This window comes from Notamacropus eugenii, chromosome 4, assembly GCF_028372415.1.
Source record: "Notamacropus eugenii isolate mMacEug1 chromosome 4, mMacEug1.pri_v2, whole genome shotgun sequence".
Lineage (NCBI taxonomy): Eukaryota > Metazoa > Chordata > Mammalia > Diprotodontia > Macropodidae > Notamacropus > Notamacropus eugenii.
The window spans coordinates 394,014,526-394,034,974 of record NC_092875.1 but is presented as its reverse complement, the minus strand read 5'-3'; the positions used below and the strand labels follow the sequence as shown (position 1 = coordinate 394,034,974).

General features: G+C 35.1%; 1 protein-coding gene across 2 annotated transcripts in view; it reads left to right on the top strand.

The window, feature by feature from the left end:
- PIGN (phosphatidylinositol glycan anchor biosynthesis class N) overlaps nucleotides 1-20,449 on the top strand; it is a 189,771-nt gene that overhangs the window by 142,332 nt on the left and 26,990 nt on the right. For both annotated transcript variants that reach the window (XM_072605511.1, XM_072605510.1), the window contains 3 exons: nucleotides 8,191-8,293; nucleotides 13,490-13,592; nucleotides 16,419-16,505. In XM_072605511.1, coding sequence (XP_072461612.1) covers nucleotides 8,191-8,293; nucleotides 13,490-13,592; nucleotides 16,419-16,505 — 293 coding nt within the window. The remainder of the gene's footprint in view (nucleotides 1-8,190; nucleotides 8,294-13,489; nucleotides 13,593-16,418; nucleotides 16,506-20,449) is intronic.

The window sequence follows — 20,449 nt, the reverse complement described above, 5'->3', positions numbered from 1 at the left end:
CTATTTTAATATTTCAGCATTTTACTTTTGGGGATAACATGATTTTTTTTTTTTAATGTTGGGGCATAGAAATGGAGGGAGGTGGAAAAAAAAAAAGGGTGCCCTTTAGTAATATAGGTTTGTATTTTGACATAGTATTTTTTCTCTCTCTCTCTCTCTCTTTTTTTTTTTTTTTGGCTAGTTCATTGCCATATGTTCAGAAAATAAACTGAAATTAAACATGAAAATGAAAGTGAGGTTCAGCTCCAAAGAGGAAGTAGAAGCAATGGAAATATGAGATCCTATAGGTATAGGATTTAGTGCCCTTTGAAAACTTCAGTCTTTCTCTTTTTCTTTAATGGAATACTAAGACTAAGAAAGACTTAAGAAAAGAACCCAGCATAAAGAAGTAGTAGCAGCAGCATATCCAGACATGTATATTTTTCTCCTATCAAAATCTGATTTGCTCCCTTTCCAAATCCATCCACTACTTTTACCTATTCTGTCTGGCTATATTTAGATTATGGGATTTTAGAGCTGGATTATACTTGAATGGTCACGTAGTCTGAACCTTCCATTTTATTGAAGAAGCTGAGAATTAGAGAAATGATGGGATTTACTCAGAGCCAACATACTGTTGGTGACTAAACTAGAAAAAGAACCCAGGTCTTCTAATTCCAAATCAGTGCTCTTGGCACCATACCACATTGCCCATTTACATGTCACTTTGACAAAAGCTAATCATCATATTAACCAATAACCATGTCATTTTTTCCAGTGTAAATGACATGAATTTTAAAATGTATTTATATAATTATTTATCATTCAACATTTACAGTTTTAATAGATATACTGAATGAAGTATTACAGAATATATACTTTATTTTTCCAAAGATGTGGGGAAAGAGGAAGAAAAAAAGTTGTGTGTATGAAATATCAAATCCAAATGGAACTCTCATACTTGTACAACCTTGCAAGGATACTCATCACCAGTGTAGCCACACTTAAATGTAAATAAATGCCTGTATCATAATAATGCCGAATCTGTTTGGAGTGACCAAATCTGTAAGCTGAATAACAAAGATACTAACTAGTGTAAATGAACTAAACCATGAGCTGTCAGCTGGAGAGGCTATGGAAGACTTGTTTCTGATGTAATAATACTGATCATAACTGACATTATACACATACACTTATACACATATCACTTCAGAATTCTCATACTTTATATCTACTATCCTATTGTCACCCAATGTTCTGTCATCTAGTTCTTTGCAGAGGTGTTAGCACTGAGCATAAATTATATCTGCCCCCGCACCCCCAACACACACACACACACACACACACACACACACACACACACACCTTTGCTTCTTTTCTTTACTTGATAAAACCTTAGAATTGTAGGAAAGCTAAAAGATTGAACCAGATCATAGCATTGTAGTAAAAGAGAAAAGAGGGATGTTCCAACTTCAGCTATGTAACCTTGTACAAATCATTTTAATTTTCTGGTTTCCTCATTTTATAAAATCAGACTATTGAAGTAGATGATCTCTCAGGTGCCTTCCAGCTCTAAAGCTCTAAAGCTTGTATTAATAACTGTTCTCTTTTTAGGCATATGTTTATTTTTTATCTAGTAAAAGAACCCATTGATAAAAAGAAAAAACTATTCTCAGTTTCTTGCTGATTTATGACCCATCCTATAATTCATTTGTTTAAAATCTGAAGTGCAATAAAAACTATTTTATACATCTATTGTACATAATTCAAATTTATTTTATATTTTTTCCGAAGAGGCTGAATAGTTTAATGAGATGACCTCAGAGCCAGGAAGACCTGTGTTTCAATTCCATCTGTGACACATTCTAGTTTTGTAACCTTGGACAAATCACTTAATCTCTCTATGCTCTATTCCTCTCTAAGAATATAAATTTCAGAGAATGTACTGCCTTTCGTTGGTAGCGGGAATTTTATTACCTGGGAGTTCCTTATATGAATGAATTTAAAAATAGTCCCCATCCCTTTATATTTTTCCATTTCATAAACATAACACAAATATGTCATTATTACTCCACTTAAGTATGGCATATATTGTCTCTAAGGGTGCGATTTAATTGTTCTCTTAATTAATCTGGGCTTCATATTCAGGAATCGGTATGACATGAGTTTCTTGTGGTTAGCACAAACATGTTATATTTCTTAAGGAGAAGTACAGGACATTAGGAAATAGCTATCTTGCTTCCACAGACGTCTTGTCATGGCATGGAAATAACACTGAATTCTCTTTTTAAATTTTTAAAATTATGCTTCATTTATTTTAACATTAATTTTTTTAAATTCTGAGTTCCAAATTTTCTTCCTGTCATCCAACTGAGAAGCAAGCCATATGATATCAGTTATACATGTAAAATCATGTAAAACACATTTCCATATTAATTATGTTGCCAAAAAAGCAAGAGAAATAAAGTAAGTGAAAAAAGTATACTTCAGTCTGCACTCAGAGTTCATTAGTAGTCTCTCAGGAGGTGAATAGCATTATTTATCATGAGTTCTTTGGAATTGTCTTGGATCGTGATACATTGAATTCTCAAAGGCTATATGAATGGAATATAAACTGTGGCTTGGAAGCTTCAAGTATGGGGTTAATAACAGGATCGTATGTTTGGTGTGTTTTCTGTGGGCAAACCTCAGTAAGTGAAGAGGCTCAGGAAAAGGGAAAAGAAGAATATAAGAGGGAGGGTAGATTTAGGGGGCAAATAATCATAAGCAAAACAAACTTTAAACTTGGGGAGGGGATAGTAAAGAAAAGGGGAAAATGGGGAGGGGAAGAAAAAGTAATCATTTGAATTACAGAGAGGGGAGAATAGAGAAGAAAAAGTATAAGAGAACAAAATGATGGAAAATAAATAATTAAAATAACTGTAAATGTTAAGAGGATAAACTCACCCATAGAACAAAAGAGGTTAGCAGAATGGATTAGAAAGCAAAGTCCACCAATGTGTTATTTACAAGAAAAATATTTGAAACAAAGATTCATGCAGAGTTATAATAGGAGCTGGAAGAAAATCTATAATGCTCTAGCTGAACAACAACAACAACAAAAGTATTATGTTTTCAGATGAGGTAGTAGCAAAAATAGACTTAATTAAAAGAGATTAAAAGCAGAAATTACATTTTGCTGAAAGTGATATAGATAGTGAATTGATTTCCTTACTTAATATATTTTCATCCAATGGCATAGTTTATAAATATTTAAAGGAAATACTAATGAGTTATAAGGAAAACTAGACAACAACTCTATAATAATGGGGGACCACAGCTTAATCATGTCAGCTTTAAATAAATCTAACCAAAAAAATAAAAAGTAATTTTAATGACTTGAATGGAAATTTTAGAAAAATTAAAATGTGGTAGATCTGGAAGTTATCAAAATGAGATAGAAAGGAGTATACTTATATCTCAGCCATACAAAATTTAGCAAAAATTGATCTTCTGCAGGGACATAAAAACATCAAAAAATGCAGAAAAGCAGAAATATTATGCAAATCGTTGAATGATTGCAATTCAATAAAAATTATATTACATAAAAGGCCCCTAAAAAGTATTAAAAATTAACTGAAGACTAAACAACTTAATCCTAAATAATTAATGGATCAAAAATAAAATCATAGTTAACAAGAGAAAATTTCATTAAAGTTAATGATAACAATGATACAATATTCCAATTTGTAATGCAGTCAAAACAGTTCTTGGGAGTGGGGGAATTCTTTTTTAAGCTCTAAACACTTTTATTAGCCAAAGACAATTGGTGAATTGGGAATGAAATCAAAAATTCTTGAAAGGCATTAAATACCAAAATAGAAAAACTGAAAGTTAAAGAAATTAACAGAATTGAAGACAAAGAAACCAATGAATTAATAAAACTAGGAGTTTATTTTTCAAGAAAAAAACAATCAAATGTATAAATCATTAGCTAATTAGATTAAAAAAGAAGAGAAAAACCAAATTACCAGTATCAAAAATGAAAAAAGGAAAATATACAACAAAATATACAAATGAAAAACAAAGTACATTATTAGAAACTAGTTGCCCAACTTTACACCAACAAAACCAACAACTTAAATGAATAAGTGGATATTTACAAAGATATAAAATACTCCAAAGAACAGAACAAGAAACAGAAATTAAACAACCTAATTTCAGAGGAAGAAAGTGAACAATGAATAAATATCTGAGGAAATAATTCCACAGCCATTTGGATTCACAAGCGAATTCTACAAAATAGTCAAAGAACAATTTCAGTATTACATGAATTGTTTACAAAAACAGCAAGAGGAAGGGATCCTACAAGATTCTTTCTATGACGTTGATATCTCCTTGATACAGAAACTAGGAAGAATGAAAATGGAAAAATAAAACTAAAGATCAATAGCCCTAACAAAGATAGATAGAAATTTTTTTAATAACATATTAGCAATGAGTAAAACAGCAAATCACAAAGATTGTACAGTATGACCAAGTTGAGTTTATACCAGGAATGCAGGGTTTGTTTTATGTTGGGAAAACTATAGATTTAACCACATTAATGATAAAATCAAGAAAAATCATACAATCATATCAATAGATGCAGAAAAACTTTTTGGCCAGTAAGCAGGAAGGTAATATACTTCTGGAAGGCATGAATCATATTAATTATGATATTTTTACTATAAATTAAAATTTTTAAATATTAAAAAGCTGCAACTAAGTAGAAGGCAGGTATTATTCACCCCCCCAAAAAAAACATTGAGAATATATTAAGTATGAGTACTGTGTCCTTTCTCATATAGAATTTTTATTAATATAATTTATGACCTCATTCATTAAGTTTCTGATTCCTAGGGAAAGGCAATCATCTAGAAAACATATTAAAGGTTTATTGTTCCTACCTTTGCCTAGAAGACAATACTTGTTATGAACCCTAGTCATAATTCAGTTCCATAATTCAGTTTCTATTTCAACATTTCCTCATTCCTGAGTAGACCAAACCAATCAGCTTCCTGGCCTCCTCTGTCAAGGGGCACACCACCATAGAATTGTCTGAGCCTGTGGAAATACTAAGGAAACACCCAGATGCACAGTGTAGGCTAGGATACCAGGACCTAGAATCACCAATTACTAAGAACTACATTTTTAAACTGAGCCCAAGACCACTTTCTCTTGTATACACTGCAACCAATTGACACACTTCATTTTTTTCTCTTCGCATCTCATTGAAACACTCTTCTCTTCCGTTAGACTGTGAGTCCCTAGAGAGCTATTTTTTGCCTTTTTTTTTTTTTGTATTGCCAGTACTTATAATAGTGCCTCGTATGTAGTAGATATTTACTAAGTGCTGCTTGGATTAATAAATACTTGTTGATTCTTAACCATCAACACCTTACTAGTACTGGTATTCCTTCATACCCTATCTCTGATTGTTGTCCTGTCCCAACCCTCACCCTTAGGTATCATGTCCTTCAGGTACATTTACCAGATGTCAGCAGTCTTTGCACCTGCATGTTACACCTTGTGCTGCCACCCTGGGTAACTGCTTCTGTCATTGCTTTACTCCTGGCTCTAGATAGATGAGGCTTCACTGTGTTACATCAGAGGGTTGTATCCCTTCATCCAGCTTGTGTTTTGCGGTTTTTATCAGCACCATGCGGTAAACAAAAATTAATGGTCTAAAATGTGTCATAAAAGTTGGTTTGCAAAATCTATGTCTCACAATAACATAAATTATTTTAAATGGGACTTTCATCATATATTTAACCACAGAGAGCAGAAATTTAAACCATCATAATAAAATGTTCACTAGGTAAATGTTCACTAGCTAAAGGCAGTGGCCATGAAAATATATTTAATGAGGTAAAAAGAAGAATGCCCTTTACTGCTACCTCATACTCCTAGACAGTAGTTTGGTGTTTTTCTTCACCCTATAAGAAAAAACTAATATAACTCCTTGTTTAGTTAAGTTTCAGGATCTTAAAGAGTTGGGTAAGACCCTAGATGAAGAACATGCTATTGGAACCTATTTCTAAGCAAGAGTCCCTTCTGTACCATCACTGACAAGTGGTCATCTTGACTTTGCTTGATGATCTCCAGGGAAGCATCCTCCCATTCATATTAGGAGCAGTCAATGGATACCTCAGCATAATTTTAACTGATATTTATTTTAACATTTCAAAATTTAGAATGTACTTTACGTATGCTTTATTAATAGGGAAAGCAACTTCTGGCCAATCACTTTAAACAAATTAATTGAAAATGTAGTCTTTATTAAATACAAAATAGCCAATAACTTGGCTAACTATCAAGACTTAAGATTTCTTTTTTAACTGATATATAAATTCTAGTTTGGGCAAATTTGGAGACATTGGACCTACTATTTCATCTGCCAAATAATATGAAATAGTGAATGTTTTTAAAGTTAATATTGTTACAGTGAAATACACCTATAACTTAAATATGCCCAACATATTAAATATGGATGCCTTTAATTCTTAAAGCTTTATGTTTGCTTTAGGGGATATTTAGAGATTTATACCTAAAGAAGAAAGCCAGTAAATAATGCTAAAAAACAGTAGTACTTCCAGTCTGGCTGCATTTCACTTCCCACAAGGGAAAGGCTTTAAACAGTTGGTTGGAGGAGGAGGGTGATAGAGAGAGCCAGAGAAAGGAGAACAAAGCTTCATCAATATTACTCTCCTCCAAAAGACAAAGCTACAGAGAGGTCTCTGAAGGGATCAGGATGCAAGGGGTTCAGCCTTAATGGTTTTCAGGCCCAGCTAAGAGGTCCCCTCCTGCCCTAGCAAGCAGGTAGTAGCAAGATCTGGGTCAGTCAGCTGATCTGTCCCATATGACAGGAAGATTTGGAATGAGGAAGAGGACCAGGGAACAAGAGCAACATTGTTGCTTTAAAGTTTACGAAGTACTTTTCATATATGTTAACACATTGGATCCTCACAATAACCCTGACAGGCAGGTGCTATTATTATCTCCATATTACGGGTGAGGAAACTGTGTTAGGCAGTGATTAAGTAATGTCTGTAATCGCATAGCTGCTCGGTGACTGAGGCTGGATTCAAACTCAGGTTTATCCCAACTTCAAGTACTATATACTCCATCCACCTCACCACCTAGCTACCTAAGAAAGGAGTGTCTCAGGTTAATATAATTGATCTCTAACCTCTGAAGAGGGTGGGGAGGGGAGATTGGAATATCACTTAAAATTCAGCCAGTCAAGAAGCATTTATTAGGCACTTACTATGTGTCAGACACTGTTCTAGGGTCTGGAAATACAAAGAAAGGTAAAACATACAGTGCCTATCGTCGAGGAGCTCATATTCTAATAGGAAAAACAACATATAAATCACTGTGCACATACAGAACAGTGCAAGGCAATCTCAGCCAAAAAACTCCTTGAGTGGAGGATTAGATTGAGTAGCTCATGGAAGGTGAGAAGGTTGAGGAACTGAGGGTGTGGGGTATTTTAGGGAGAGCCAATATGCATATTGAAGTCCCTTAGTATGAGGTCAGTAGTTGAGAAGAAAAAAAAATTGTAAGAGGTATCAAACTCATGGAACAAGTAATGGAGGTGGTCTGGGTATCTGTAGATAAGAACTACCATGATTTTGATTGGGTGGTATTATGAATAACATGAACTTCAAGGGAAGAGAGGTTACTGAGTGATGGAGGTAGGGGGAGAACCTGGACATGGCAATAGGGAGCAAGGTGTATTCCAACTCCCCAGTCTCGACCAGTGAGCTAAGGAAAATACAGCCAGGCAGAAAAAGACTGGCCCCTGCACTAGAGCTTTTTCCAAACAATCACGCCTTATGATATTTAGACATGTCCAGGCCAACAGTCGGCTAGGTCCCCTGTGGAAGATTTACTGAAGAGCATAGACAAAAGCAGCTAAAATGTGAGAAAGTAGAAATGGGTAGTAGATGTGCCCACAACAATGACATCATAAACCAGTGAGGTGTTGAATGTTTGCATCTGTTGTCTGTTAAGAAAAAAAAAGTTAAAACATATTTCTTCATAAAAATGACTAAGGCTAAGGTGTCCCTGAATTAAATCTTCATGCTCAACACTTGCCTGTAATTATTCTAAATTGTTCTGTGCATTTACTGAAATTATTTCCTCCATCTGCTTGCCAGTGACTTGTGATCTCTTTTTCATTTTCAGCCTCTTCCTTGGTTGTGCCATTATTGGGTCCCACGATTGTCTTTCAGCGATTACTTAGTATTCTTCTGTCCTTGATGTCCACCTATCTACTGTTGAGCACAGGGTATACACTTCATTTGTTAGATCATGTTTTCACAGTTTTTTTTTAAATCTCTGTTTAAACAATTATAAATTTAGAGATATAACATATTTAAGGTGTTAGATTTTGGTTATTGGGGGGAAGATCGTGGTGTAATATGCTATTTAACTTTTTTCTAGAATTTTGCTTTTAAGGATTTCTTTGCCAAGAAAACCCCATGGACAGTATTGGTGTGCTCTGGTCCATGACATCACAAAGAGCTGGACAGTACTGAACAGCAAAGGGCTGTCCCAGCTCTAAATCTGTGTTCCTCTGTTCTTTGTTAAATATGGGGGATCTGTCTTATTTCCATATTGTCCCCAATTAAGATGATCCTATGAAGCTGGTGTTTCTAGGACTTAGGGACACTTTAAAAATCTTTCATGTATTTAATTATTTATTTTAGCAAGCCTGTGATTTTGTTTCAGCCCAAGATTAGTTAGGTGATTACAGGCTCTCTTCAAAGCAAATACTAGTATCTGAGGTGTTTAAGGGAGGAGACAAGGTCAAGACTAAGCTAAAAATCTTTAAGCCAACTCTGGCTATATTTTGCATGTCAGGACCAGGGCTTAGCTTCAAAACCAGACTTGTCTACATAGGAGTATAAATCATGCCTTAACATTTGCTGGCAATTATGCTGCATGACTGTCTTCTCCTGCTTGCCCAAGCCATAATTCACTTCAGTCTCTCACGATCCCACTAGAAATCAAGCTCCTGATGGGCAAAGACTATTTTGTATTCCCACTCTTGTTGTTGTTTCTTCATTTTCACTTGTGTCTGACTCTTTGTGACCCCATTTGGGGTTTTCTTGGCCAAGGTACTGGAGTGCTTTGTCACTTTCTTCTGCAGCTCATTTGACAGATGAGGGAATTGGGGCAAACAGGGTTAATTGACTTCCCCAGGGTCACTTAGCTAGTAAGTTCCTGAGGCAGGATTTGAACTCAGGAAGTTGAGTTTTCTGATTCCAAGCCTGTTTCTCTATCCACTGTCCCCACCAGCTGCCCATTTCCAGCAACTAGTGCTGGTAAATACTTTTTTTTCATTCATTTCACTGTTATTTCATACCCAAACACATGGTGGCCAAAAACCAGGTGGGCTTAACGAAACAAATAGTGGGTTCTGTGGACAGGCCCAACAATATGCTCAGACTGGCCAAGTAACTGAGGAATGCAGAAGTTCCTATTTGAACCATCACACCTACCAGCAGCAGATTTAGAGGAGGCTGCAGTGGCTTCAAAAGCATAAACAAACCTAGAATGGGCGAGCACCCCCTCTTCACCCACAGTGATCACTCTGGCATTTCTCCTCAAGCTGCCATCTGAGTCTCCCTGCTGTGCGGGGGACTTGTTACTGTGACATAAATGACATGATTCAGTTTCAATCCAACAAGCTTTTGTTAAGCTTTTACTACCGTCTAGGCATTGGTGATATAAAGACAGAAAGAAAATCAGTCCTTAGGAAGTTTGCATTCCACAGGAGCAGTGTGATAACTTTAACTTTTAAATTTTCACTTATTTTCTAGATGCAATTATATTTAATTACAATGAGAGTTACAATTTCAGTTACAATCCTTAACAAATTTTAAGTTATTTCTCTAACTCTAATTTTTAAATTTTCACTTATTTTCTGGCTACAGTTATATTTAATTACAATGAGATTTATAATTTCAGTTATAATCCTTAATGAAATTTAAATTACTTGTTTTACAAAAATTTGGCTTACATGTAAATTTTTAGAATCCACATCCATTTTATAAAGTAAGGTACAACCAGATGCCTTGGTGTCAACCATTTCAAACTGCCTGGGAAGGTTGGTTTGAACTATTTACTTAATGGGGACCTATAGAACAGCTAAAAGGAAAGCAATGTTATTGTTTTAAAATACACAAACACATAATTTAGAATAAAACTTTATCCTAAATCTGGAGTATCACACAGAGGTCCTATTTCCTTGCATTAAGGAAGAACTGAGAGTCACTTTTAATCAGTATATTAATCCTTCTGCTTAAATAGATGTGCTTAAAAACATTCTGTTCTCTTGTCATGAAAATCTGTTTTGGTTGTTGTTACGCACTTTGCCCACCAAATTCTTTTCAAAATTACTGTAGAAAAAGTCCCCAGTGGACAACTGGCTAAATTTCATAAAAATCAAATTAGTGATACCCAAATAAATGAGGTTTTGTTATATGTATATGCATATGTTTACGTATATAGTGTGCATGCATGTGTATATATGTACATTGACAATATAATACATTGTTATGTAACGTGTTACAAAATATATGTATGCATGCATACATGTCTATATATGTATCTGTATTATATATACTGTCTCATACATGGTATTGTGTATTAAAACAATGTATGTTGTATACATGTATGCATGTACATATCTTACATATATGTATATATTACTTCATATATAATGTGTTTGCATGGATGGATATATGTGCATATTATCTAATAGAAAATGTGTGTATGGGAATATATTATATAAATGTATGTCTGTATGTTATCTAACATGTAATTTGTATAGGTGTACATAAATTTATGTGTGTACAGTACACATACTGAACACATGTATAATATAGAATATGCATGCATGTGTGCGTATATACATGTGTGTATGACATATGTGTGCATGTACCTATTATGGGAGTGTGTGGTATATAATGTCAGCATGTATGTATGGTGTATATGTGTGTATAAATTACATATATCTGTATGTTATCTGATATATAACGTGTATGTGTGTATGTTACATATATTGTGTATATTTTCTAACCTCTAATATGTATATAGGTATGTATATAAGTGTGTATTATACATGCGTGTATGTATATACATGTGTGTGTAATGATGTGTGTATTGCGTGTATATGTGCACGTGTACATATAACATGTGTGTTGTTATATATGCATGAGTATATATGTGTGTGCCTTACCTGATGTATTATATGTATGTTTATTACATATAAAGTGTTATCTAATATATAATGTGTACAAGTACATATTACATATATTGTATATAAGTATGTATTGCATAATATGTGTATGTTTATCTTATGTAATACGTATGTGCTTATGTAACATGCACATGTGTGTATATTATCTGGTATTCCATGTGCATATGTATGTTGTAAAGGGGGGGGGTGTACATACATACTGAGCCTATATTTGATAATTTACTTTAAAAAAATCACTGTGTACTAGGACTCAGGAGCTCTGGAGTCAGATCTGACGGCTATGTGATCTTGGGCAAGTCACTTAACCTTTAAGAACTTTGGTTTCCTCATTAGTAAAATGAAGATAAAGACAATTGCATTACCTATATCACGAATTTGTGAGGAAAGCAGTTTTGACTATGTTAGAGCACTTTATGAGTTAACTATTCTATAAATATGAAGGTCAGTCAGGATTTTAATTTTAAACAGTGACAAGGATAAGTCCTCTTCACGTAGTTTCTAACAATGTATTGACCACTTGAGAAGGCAGCCTAGCATAAACTCAGTTCAAACACTAGTCCCTGGACTGAGGACCTGTGTGAATGAGCAAGTCACAGCCTCTGGGCCTCAGCTTCCTCATCTATAAATGAGGGGGTTGGACTGCATTAAAGTCTCTTCCAGCCCTAAATATCTGATCCTGTGATGGAAATAAATCAAGGAGGCCATTTGTAGACTGGTTGTATTTATATTTCTAGGAACAAAACAAAAAAACGCAGTTTTCGGACTTCATTGTGAAAATTTAAAAGTCACTGGCCTCATCTGCTTAAAACTTGCCTTTTTGATTCTGTTAATCAGTAAATAAATATTTCCCCTAAAATAAGATGGGTTCTAAGATTGATACAAAGAAATATGATGTAGCCCCTGCTTGCCCGAAAGGAGTGAAGAGAACTGGAATTTGATCAGGTGGTGGGTGCTCTGAGATAGCGGAGTCAGAACCAAAATCAAATCAAAGCAGGTGGTGCTAACACCTAGAAATTTTCAAGGATTGTGTATCTCCAACTTAATTGCTGCTTTTTAATGGGAAGGATTTCTGGCTTCCCATGCAAGCCTATGCCTTGTGGATCTGTACAATTTTAAGAAGATCTGACTTTTCAAAGTATTTAAAGCTCTGTTAGCAGAGTGTATTTGACCTCTTTGCTCCAAGAATCCTGTGAGACGGAAAGCAGACATACATCCCAAGAACAGGACAGAGGATTCCCTGGTTCAAAACCTTATAGGACTCTTACTGTCCAATGTGTATATTTCATGTAAGGATGAAGGCCTTGAGACTAGGACTGAACCAGGGTGCTGGTGCTACCAACACAAAATTTATAGTCCTACTGGGTAAATAAGACATACACACATGAAATAATTAGTGAATAAAATAGTAATTCATATGAAGAAAGTGCTAAATTATGTGGTACAGATACTAAGTATAAAAGTGGTTAGAGAAAAAAAAATATGACTGGAGGGTGGTATTGTTAGAAATACCTCTGGAGAAGAGCTCAGATTTGAGCAGAGTCTTAAAGAAATAGATATCCCAAATCCATTCCACCAAATAATTGTAGTTTATTTTCTCCAACATAGATATTTTTACACAAGTTTAAATAAACCTGTTTGTTTCTTTCTTTTTAACTTTGTGAGGGTTATAGCATTTTATTTTCTGGAAATATTTGGGGAGTAAGGAAAAGAATGTTTTTTAACTTCCTATTCCTTTAAATATATTTATAGTATCATAGATCTAGAACTAGGGGATACTTTAGAGGTCATATAGCCCAATCCCTTCATTTTACAAATAAATAAACTGAGGCCCAGAAAAGGTTAAGTGATTGCCCAACATCACACAGCTTGGTAAGTAACAGAGCCAGGTCCTTTCACTCTTTCCACATCCTCATGCCCCACCTTCACCTCTACTTGCTACCCCTCCACACTAATTGTATTAACTATGGGCAGGTTATTCTGACTTTCTCTCAATTTCCCTCTCTGTAAAATGGATATAATGACTTGTCTTACTGAAGTCAGATAAAACCTTAAAGCGCCATGTAAATGTGAGGTGTAAATAATAATAAAATACAGGTTTAGGACAAATATTTAGTGCTGTCGCTTTCATTTTAAAGTGGCATCAGTACAGGTTTGACTAATTGATATGCATGGAATATAGATTAGCTTTATATGTATGTTTTTTTTTTCCTGGTATAGGTATGAAGCTTTCTTTCCCTTTGTGTTGTCATGCTTAATGTTGGTTTGGATATACGTGGAACAAGAAACACTGCAACAGTCGGGTGTTTCCTGTACACAAAAGGTAACATCTCAGGACAATTCTACTGTACGTGAGAATATATAAAAGTCACATTTATTCCCTTCCCTTTGAAATTTTCAGTGTCATTGTATTAAAGATTTTTATTACTTAAAATTTTAGAGTTTATTATAAATTACCTTCTGATTAAATAGAAGGCAGTCAGTCATTTAATAGCTTTTGTCAAATATTTTTAAACAACTAGTTTGTAAAGAGATTTGTCAGCCTTCACAATTGAGAGTAGGCTTATTGTTACTCAGGTAGTATGGAGTTACAAGTGTTTCTAGCAATCCACTGTATAAAAACAACGAGATAAAGTAAAATACAGTATAGGTGAGAGAAACAGATGAGAAGTAATGTCCTTATCTTATTTCCTTCTTTTTCTCTGTTTCTAGTCTGAAAGACCATTGCATTGTCATTTACAGATCTATGAATTTGACCCTAAGTGACTTGTAATTTCACTATCTTACTCTTATTTTCCTAACCATCTCATTTCAAAATGTTTTCTCCATTACATCAGTGCCTAAGGGTCTCATCTCAGATGATTTGTCTAATACAATACACTTAAACTTGTTCAAGCCATTCCACCATCTGAGGGCATTTTGTCAAGCTGAGCTAGAGAGGTGGAATGACATCGTAGCCTTCCTCTTTCCTTAGAAATGTTACTCATAATCACATAAAATCAGTACAAGGAAATATAAAACTTTTACTAAGGCCACTTGAGGGAACTGCTGCTGTAAAATTCTTTCCATCAACTGTACTGCCTGAGATAACAGGAATTAACATTGGCTTATTGGGGAAGAAAAAATGGAGAAAATAAAACAGATTTCATTGTAGTTCATTATATGATGAGTCTTTTTAAATTTCATGTTGATAGCTTATAAACTTTTTTAAAATATATTTTTGTAAATTAATTTATTTGTTTTCAGTTTTTAACAATCACTTCCATAAATTTTAAATTTTCTCCCCCCGCCCCAGGATGGTATGCAGTCTTATATGGGTTCTACACATACATTCTTATTAAACACATTTTCACATTAGTCATGCTGCATAGAAGAATTAAAATGAACGGGAGAAACCATGAGAAAAACCAAAACACAACAAAAGAGACAATAGTCTACTTCATTCTGCATTCTAACTCCATAGTTCTTTCTCTGGATGTGGATGACATTTTGCACCATGAGTCCTTTGGAAATGTTTTAGATCCTTGCACTACTATGAGGGGCTAAGTCTATTAGAAACAGTCCTCATATACTGTGGCTGTCACTGTGTATAATGTTCTCCTGGTTCTACTCATTTCTCTCAGCAGCAGTTCATACAAGTCTTTCCAAGGTTTTTCTGAAGTCCTCCTGTTTGTCATTTCTTGTAGCACAATATTATTACATTACATTCATATACCACAACTTGTTCAAGCTATTCCCCAAATGATGGGTGTCCCCTCAATTTCCAGTTCTTGGCCACCAAAAAAAGAGCTGCTATATTTTTGTATATGTGGGTCCTTTTCCCATTTTTATGATCTCCTAGGGATACAGCCCTCAAAGTGGTATTACTGGTTGTAAGAGTATGCACATTTTTGTAGCCGTTTGGGCATCGTTCCAGATTGCTTTCCAGAATGGTTGCATCAGCTCACAGAGCAGCTTATAAACTTTTAAGTGAAAGGATGTTTTTGTATGTATTAAGCATAGGGTCAGAAATTCTCTGTCATAACCTTTACATCATTTGACTCTCTCTTGTTCTAATTCATTTCAAACATTTATTGGGCTCCTAGGGGGCAAGTACTTTTCTAGGTGCTGGAGATGTAAAGATAGATAAGTCCCTGCTCTGAAGGGTTTGTAGTCCCATTTTATAAAACACAGTTTCCAAAATGATATTTTATATCTTTAGAACTGGGGTACAACTAGAATGATATTATTTGTATTATCGTTCAATCAACAGCTATGCCTACTGCATGCCATGTACTGTGCTAGGCAATGGGGATCCAAAACCAAAATGATCCCTGTTCTCAAGGAATCCACATTCTTTTGGGACATAGCATGTACATATCAAAGAGTATACATGATAGATACAAAATGAAAACAAGCACATATGTGTTTTTCAAGAGAGGTGTTGGAGTTTGGGGTTCAACTTCATTGTTGATAAATCTAACCTTATTTTTCCTGGAAAGAGTAGGAAAAAACATATCAAGAGTTTTATTTTTAAAATAATATGGGGGAAAATTATTTCAATTTATGCCTTATCTTTGACTTCCAGTTGCTACTGCCAGGCAAAAGAGTAAACAGTGAGCTTGCTGCAGAGGAATTTAATACCTTTGTAATTTTTACCAATGAAAGACCATTCACTGCCCTCTTAACTGGGAGAGGGTAATGTTTGTATAAACAGGGTGATTGTTTATTGATAGTAAAAGAGAAACTGAGAAATATTTCACTATACAATATTTTTTCATTACATCCTTCATCTAGATTTAAATGGAAATTTTTGGCCATGTAAATTCAGCTTGTGATAAAGGGTTCTTTTGAGAAATGAGTCTAAAGTGAAGGAAACTAGAAGACTAAGCAAAACACAGGTTCTTTCTGTTCTGTACATAAAGCACTGGAATACCACTGTGTTCAGTATAACATTGGCAATATACAATGCCTTTCTGGCAGATTTTATTAAAGTATAATTAAGCTAGAAAAAGATTTTTCACTAAAGGTTCCATGTAGTATACCATTCTAGCTAGTGTAAATAGGAATGGACTAATTCTTTATTCACTTTCCTATAAATTTACCATTTATTTTCCAGGTAAACCAACAGGGTGTCATGTATTGATTTTTTTTCTTATTCCTTTCACAGCTCACCAGTATCCATTTTGCCTATAATACAGATATAACTCAGTTCCGGCAACTCCACCTGGAGGACATTCGTAGGTCCTTCTTCTTTGTATCCTTTGCTTGTTTTAAAGAGACATGACATCAAATTAAATAGTCATTTCACTTTCTTGGTAGAATGTAACATTTTTTTAGTATAGTCAATTCTACAAATCTTTAGATATTTTTTGAAGGACTGTTGTTTTATGTCTCACATCTAGTTTCTTTTTTGACAGTTGTCATTCCAATTGGGACCTTGTTTTGAATTATTTAATTGATTAGCAGAGCTTTTGAGATTTGCCCATCTGGAGCTCCCCAGTCATTAGTGTCATATTGTTCTATTTTTTAATATCTTTAAATTTTTTGTTAATTCTTCACTATCATTTGGTGGTAGCCTTGGAAAAGAAAAATCAGCTGCTCATCTAAGCATTCAAAGCAATAGTACCATTTTGCTGAGTTGGAAAACTTTAGAAAAAGGATATAGCTTATTATTTCCCTTGCTCTAAAACCCTTGGATCCAAAACCTTAACCTACCTAAATCTTATAAGCTTATGCCTTTTGTATCTCTAGTCTTATGATTTCACATCTCCAGATAATAGCCAATAAAACCTATAGAAAAGCCAGATGGTTAGCCATAAGCACATGGAACAAGCAGGAAGAATGACAATTGTTCGATCCTGTCCAGGAAATAAACTGGAAGAAGAATTTGCAAATGCTTTTTGCTCCTATCCCCCTGAGGTCTCAGGGTGAACATCCTGACTGGTCTCCTTTAAATATGTTTTGTAGGCCATGTAAGTGCTACAATGAATATTTTTGAAAGGTATCATAAATCTAGGCAAGGACAGAATTTGATTTTTGATATTTTGATATTTCATACTATATGAACTGACATCTCAGAATTGGAGAGTTTTTAGAACTGGAAAAAATGTTTAGACCAAAAAGTTCTTAACTTGTCATGGCTCTGTTTTATAGCCTGTTAAAGCCCACAGATTTCCCATCACAGAAGACTGTTTTGTCATCTGCATTCAAAATGGAAAGAAATGCAAAATTTCAATTAGACATCAGTGAAAATAAAGGTGTATTTTATTTCCCTATCTAAGTAGTTCACCAATCTGAAATCTCTCCATTGAGCCCAGGTTAAGGACCTTTGCCTTAGCGGTTATCTATTCCACTGCCTAATGAATCTATCTTAATTAACCAACAGATATATTGAATATTTCCTACGTATAACACTGTGCCAAGAACTAAGAATATAAAGAAAACACAAAAATAATCGCTACTTTTAAAGAAGTTACATTAAAATTTTATATCTTCTTCTTACTTTAAGGAACTATTATTTCATCCATATGGGTATTCCCTTGACTGATTTAGGTCACAACCTTTCCACAACTTAGTAGTGTTTTAAAATGAGCTTCTGTGGCCAGAACTACTAATCATGGGCAGCATAAGAAGGTGAGCTCTGGATCAGAGGAAGAAGGGTCTCAGACAAAATACATACAGTCCAGTATGGGCCCATAAACAACACCTTTCCAGTGGGGTGGATGTTCCCAAAGTTTGTATTTTCTTGGCCTTGCACCTGGAAACTAATAGTGCAACATCACTCTCTGACAAGAGTCAACCAATATCTCACTTGTAGTGAGGAGGAAGGAGCTCTAGGCAGTCCAAGTGTTAAGTGGGGCTATGTCTAAATATTTTTAGGATCCATGATCTTTTGAGTGTTGGTATCCCTCCACCAATACAGATCACAAAGTTTAAATAAGGCACAATCACCACCATCATGGAGTAGAGATGAAAATACCTTACAGGAGGCTGTAGAAGTAGACTAGGCAGGCTGTAAGAATTAAGGCTGTGGCGGTAGAAGGCAAAAAGAACGAGTGTGAAAGATAGTGTAGAGATAGCTGATTGGTCTTAGAGATAACTACTTATTAAGCACTTGCTGTGAGCTAGGTATGGTGCTAAATGTGAAGGATACAAAAAGAACCAAAAAACCTTGAGAGAGAGTCCCTCTCTCAAGGAGCTCACTATGTAACAGGAGACAGTAAGCAAATAAATATGTCCAAATGACCTATATACAGGATACATAGGAAATAAGTAAAAGAGGGAAGACATTAGAATCAAGAGGGGTTGGAAAAGGCTTCCTATAGAGAGTAAAATTTTAGTTGGGACTTGAAGGAAGCCAGGGAAGTCAGGAGATAGAGATGAAGAGGGGGAGCATCCTATGCATGGTGGACCCCCAGAAAGAATGCCCAGAGAAGAGAAGTATAGTGTCTTATTTGTGAAACAACCAGGAGGCCAGTGTCACTGGTTTGAAAACTACTTGACAGGAACTAAGGTGTAAGAAGGGGAGAAGGGGGCTGTTTTATGGGGCTTTGAATGCCAAAAAGAGCATTTTGTATTTGATCCTGGACATGATAAGGAGCTTCTGGAGTTTATTGAGTAAGGGGGGTATGACATAGTTGGACCTGATTGTAAATGAGAGCTAAGGAAGAGTAAAAACTAAAAAGTAGCACTAAGATTTTTGAACATGAGAAACTCAGTGAATTTTATGTCCCAGCATAAAGTGATAAAATAAAAAAGAATAGCAGATTTAGGGGAAATTGGTTCAGTTTGAGACGTTTTGGATTTCAGGAACATCCAGTATAACATCCAGGTGAGACCATCCTATAATCAGTTGCAGACAGGTCTGTAAGTGGTTATGTGGAGATCTTCTACAAACCCCTTAATCTGACAGAAAACTCAAGCTCAGAAAGTTTCATTGTTTCCATTAAAACTCATCTGGTTAGTGGTATAGAATGTATTAGAATACAGGCTTCCTAGTCTAGGACCTCTTCCTCTGCACAGAAAAGTCAAGATTGACCTGAGTTAGTCTTAACTCTGATATTTGATCATTTGAGAAGCAGCTTGAAGGAGCAGGCAGAATGATGGACCTGGAGCCAGAAAGACTTGAGTTCTAACTGTGCATCAGCTGATACTTAGCTTTGTAATCCTGGGCAAGGCACTTCTGTGTCTCTCAGCCTTGCAGCTTTCCTCATCTGTAAAATGGGGTTAATAATAGCAACTACCTCATTGGATTGTAGTTAGTCTTAAATGACCTAACATATGTGAAGCACATGGCAAACCATAAAGTACTGTGTAAATGCTAGTAGCTATCATAATTTTTATCTTCTTCCTCCTCATTTTCAGTCATTAATTTTGTAACTATGAATTAACTTAATGTCTCTGGGCCTCAGTTGGAGCCTCATCCATAAAATGAGGACAATATGAAGATCCAGCGAGGTCAGATATGTCAGAGCACTTCACGTACCCTGAGAGTATTGACTTTCAGATAAGGTTAGTTTGCCATGTTTCCTACTTGGTGATCGTTGCTTCTTTTTTTAAATGCCTGGAAAACATCCCTTTAATATTACATTCTAGAATTCTAACAGAGGCATTGTGGTGTAGTGAATAGAAGGCTGACCTCAGAGTCAGGAAGACCTGCAGTAAAACTAGAGGAATAGGAGATAAGAGTAGAAAGGTAAGGTAGTGCCATGTCATAGATGATCTTGAACGCAGCACTCAGGAGTCTGAACCAGAGAGCAGGGAGTCAATAAAAGTTTTAGGACAGGGGTTCTTAACCTTTCTTTTATCATAGACACCTTTGGCAGTATGGTGGCATCTATGGACCAAAGGCATCTTTATGGTTTTAACGTTTTTAAACGCACAAAGTAAAATATACAAGATTACAAAAGAAACCAATTTTATTGAAATAAAATTTTCCATTTTTTTAAACAACCTCATAGAACTCTGGTCAAGAATATCTGTTTTAAGAGGAACTCATGTCCATACATAAAATGATCTTAATCTACATTGTATTAGATCGGGAAAGAGATTGGAAATGGTAACAATTGCCAGAACGTTACTGCAGTAGTCTAAGCAGGTGGCAAAGAGAGCCAATACTTTGAATAGTGTTAGTGGAAATAAAAAGGGAGAAATTAGATGTAAAAAAGATTGTATGAGAGATGATGCAGAGGAAAGAGT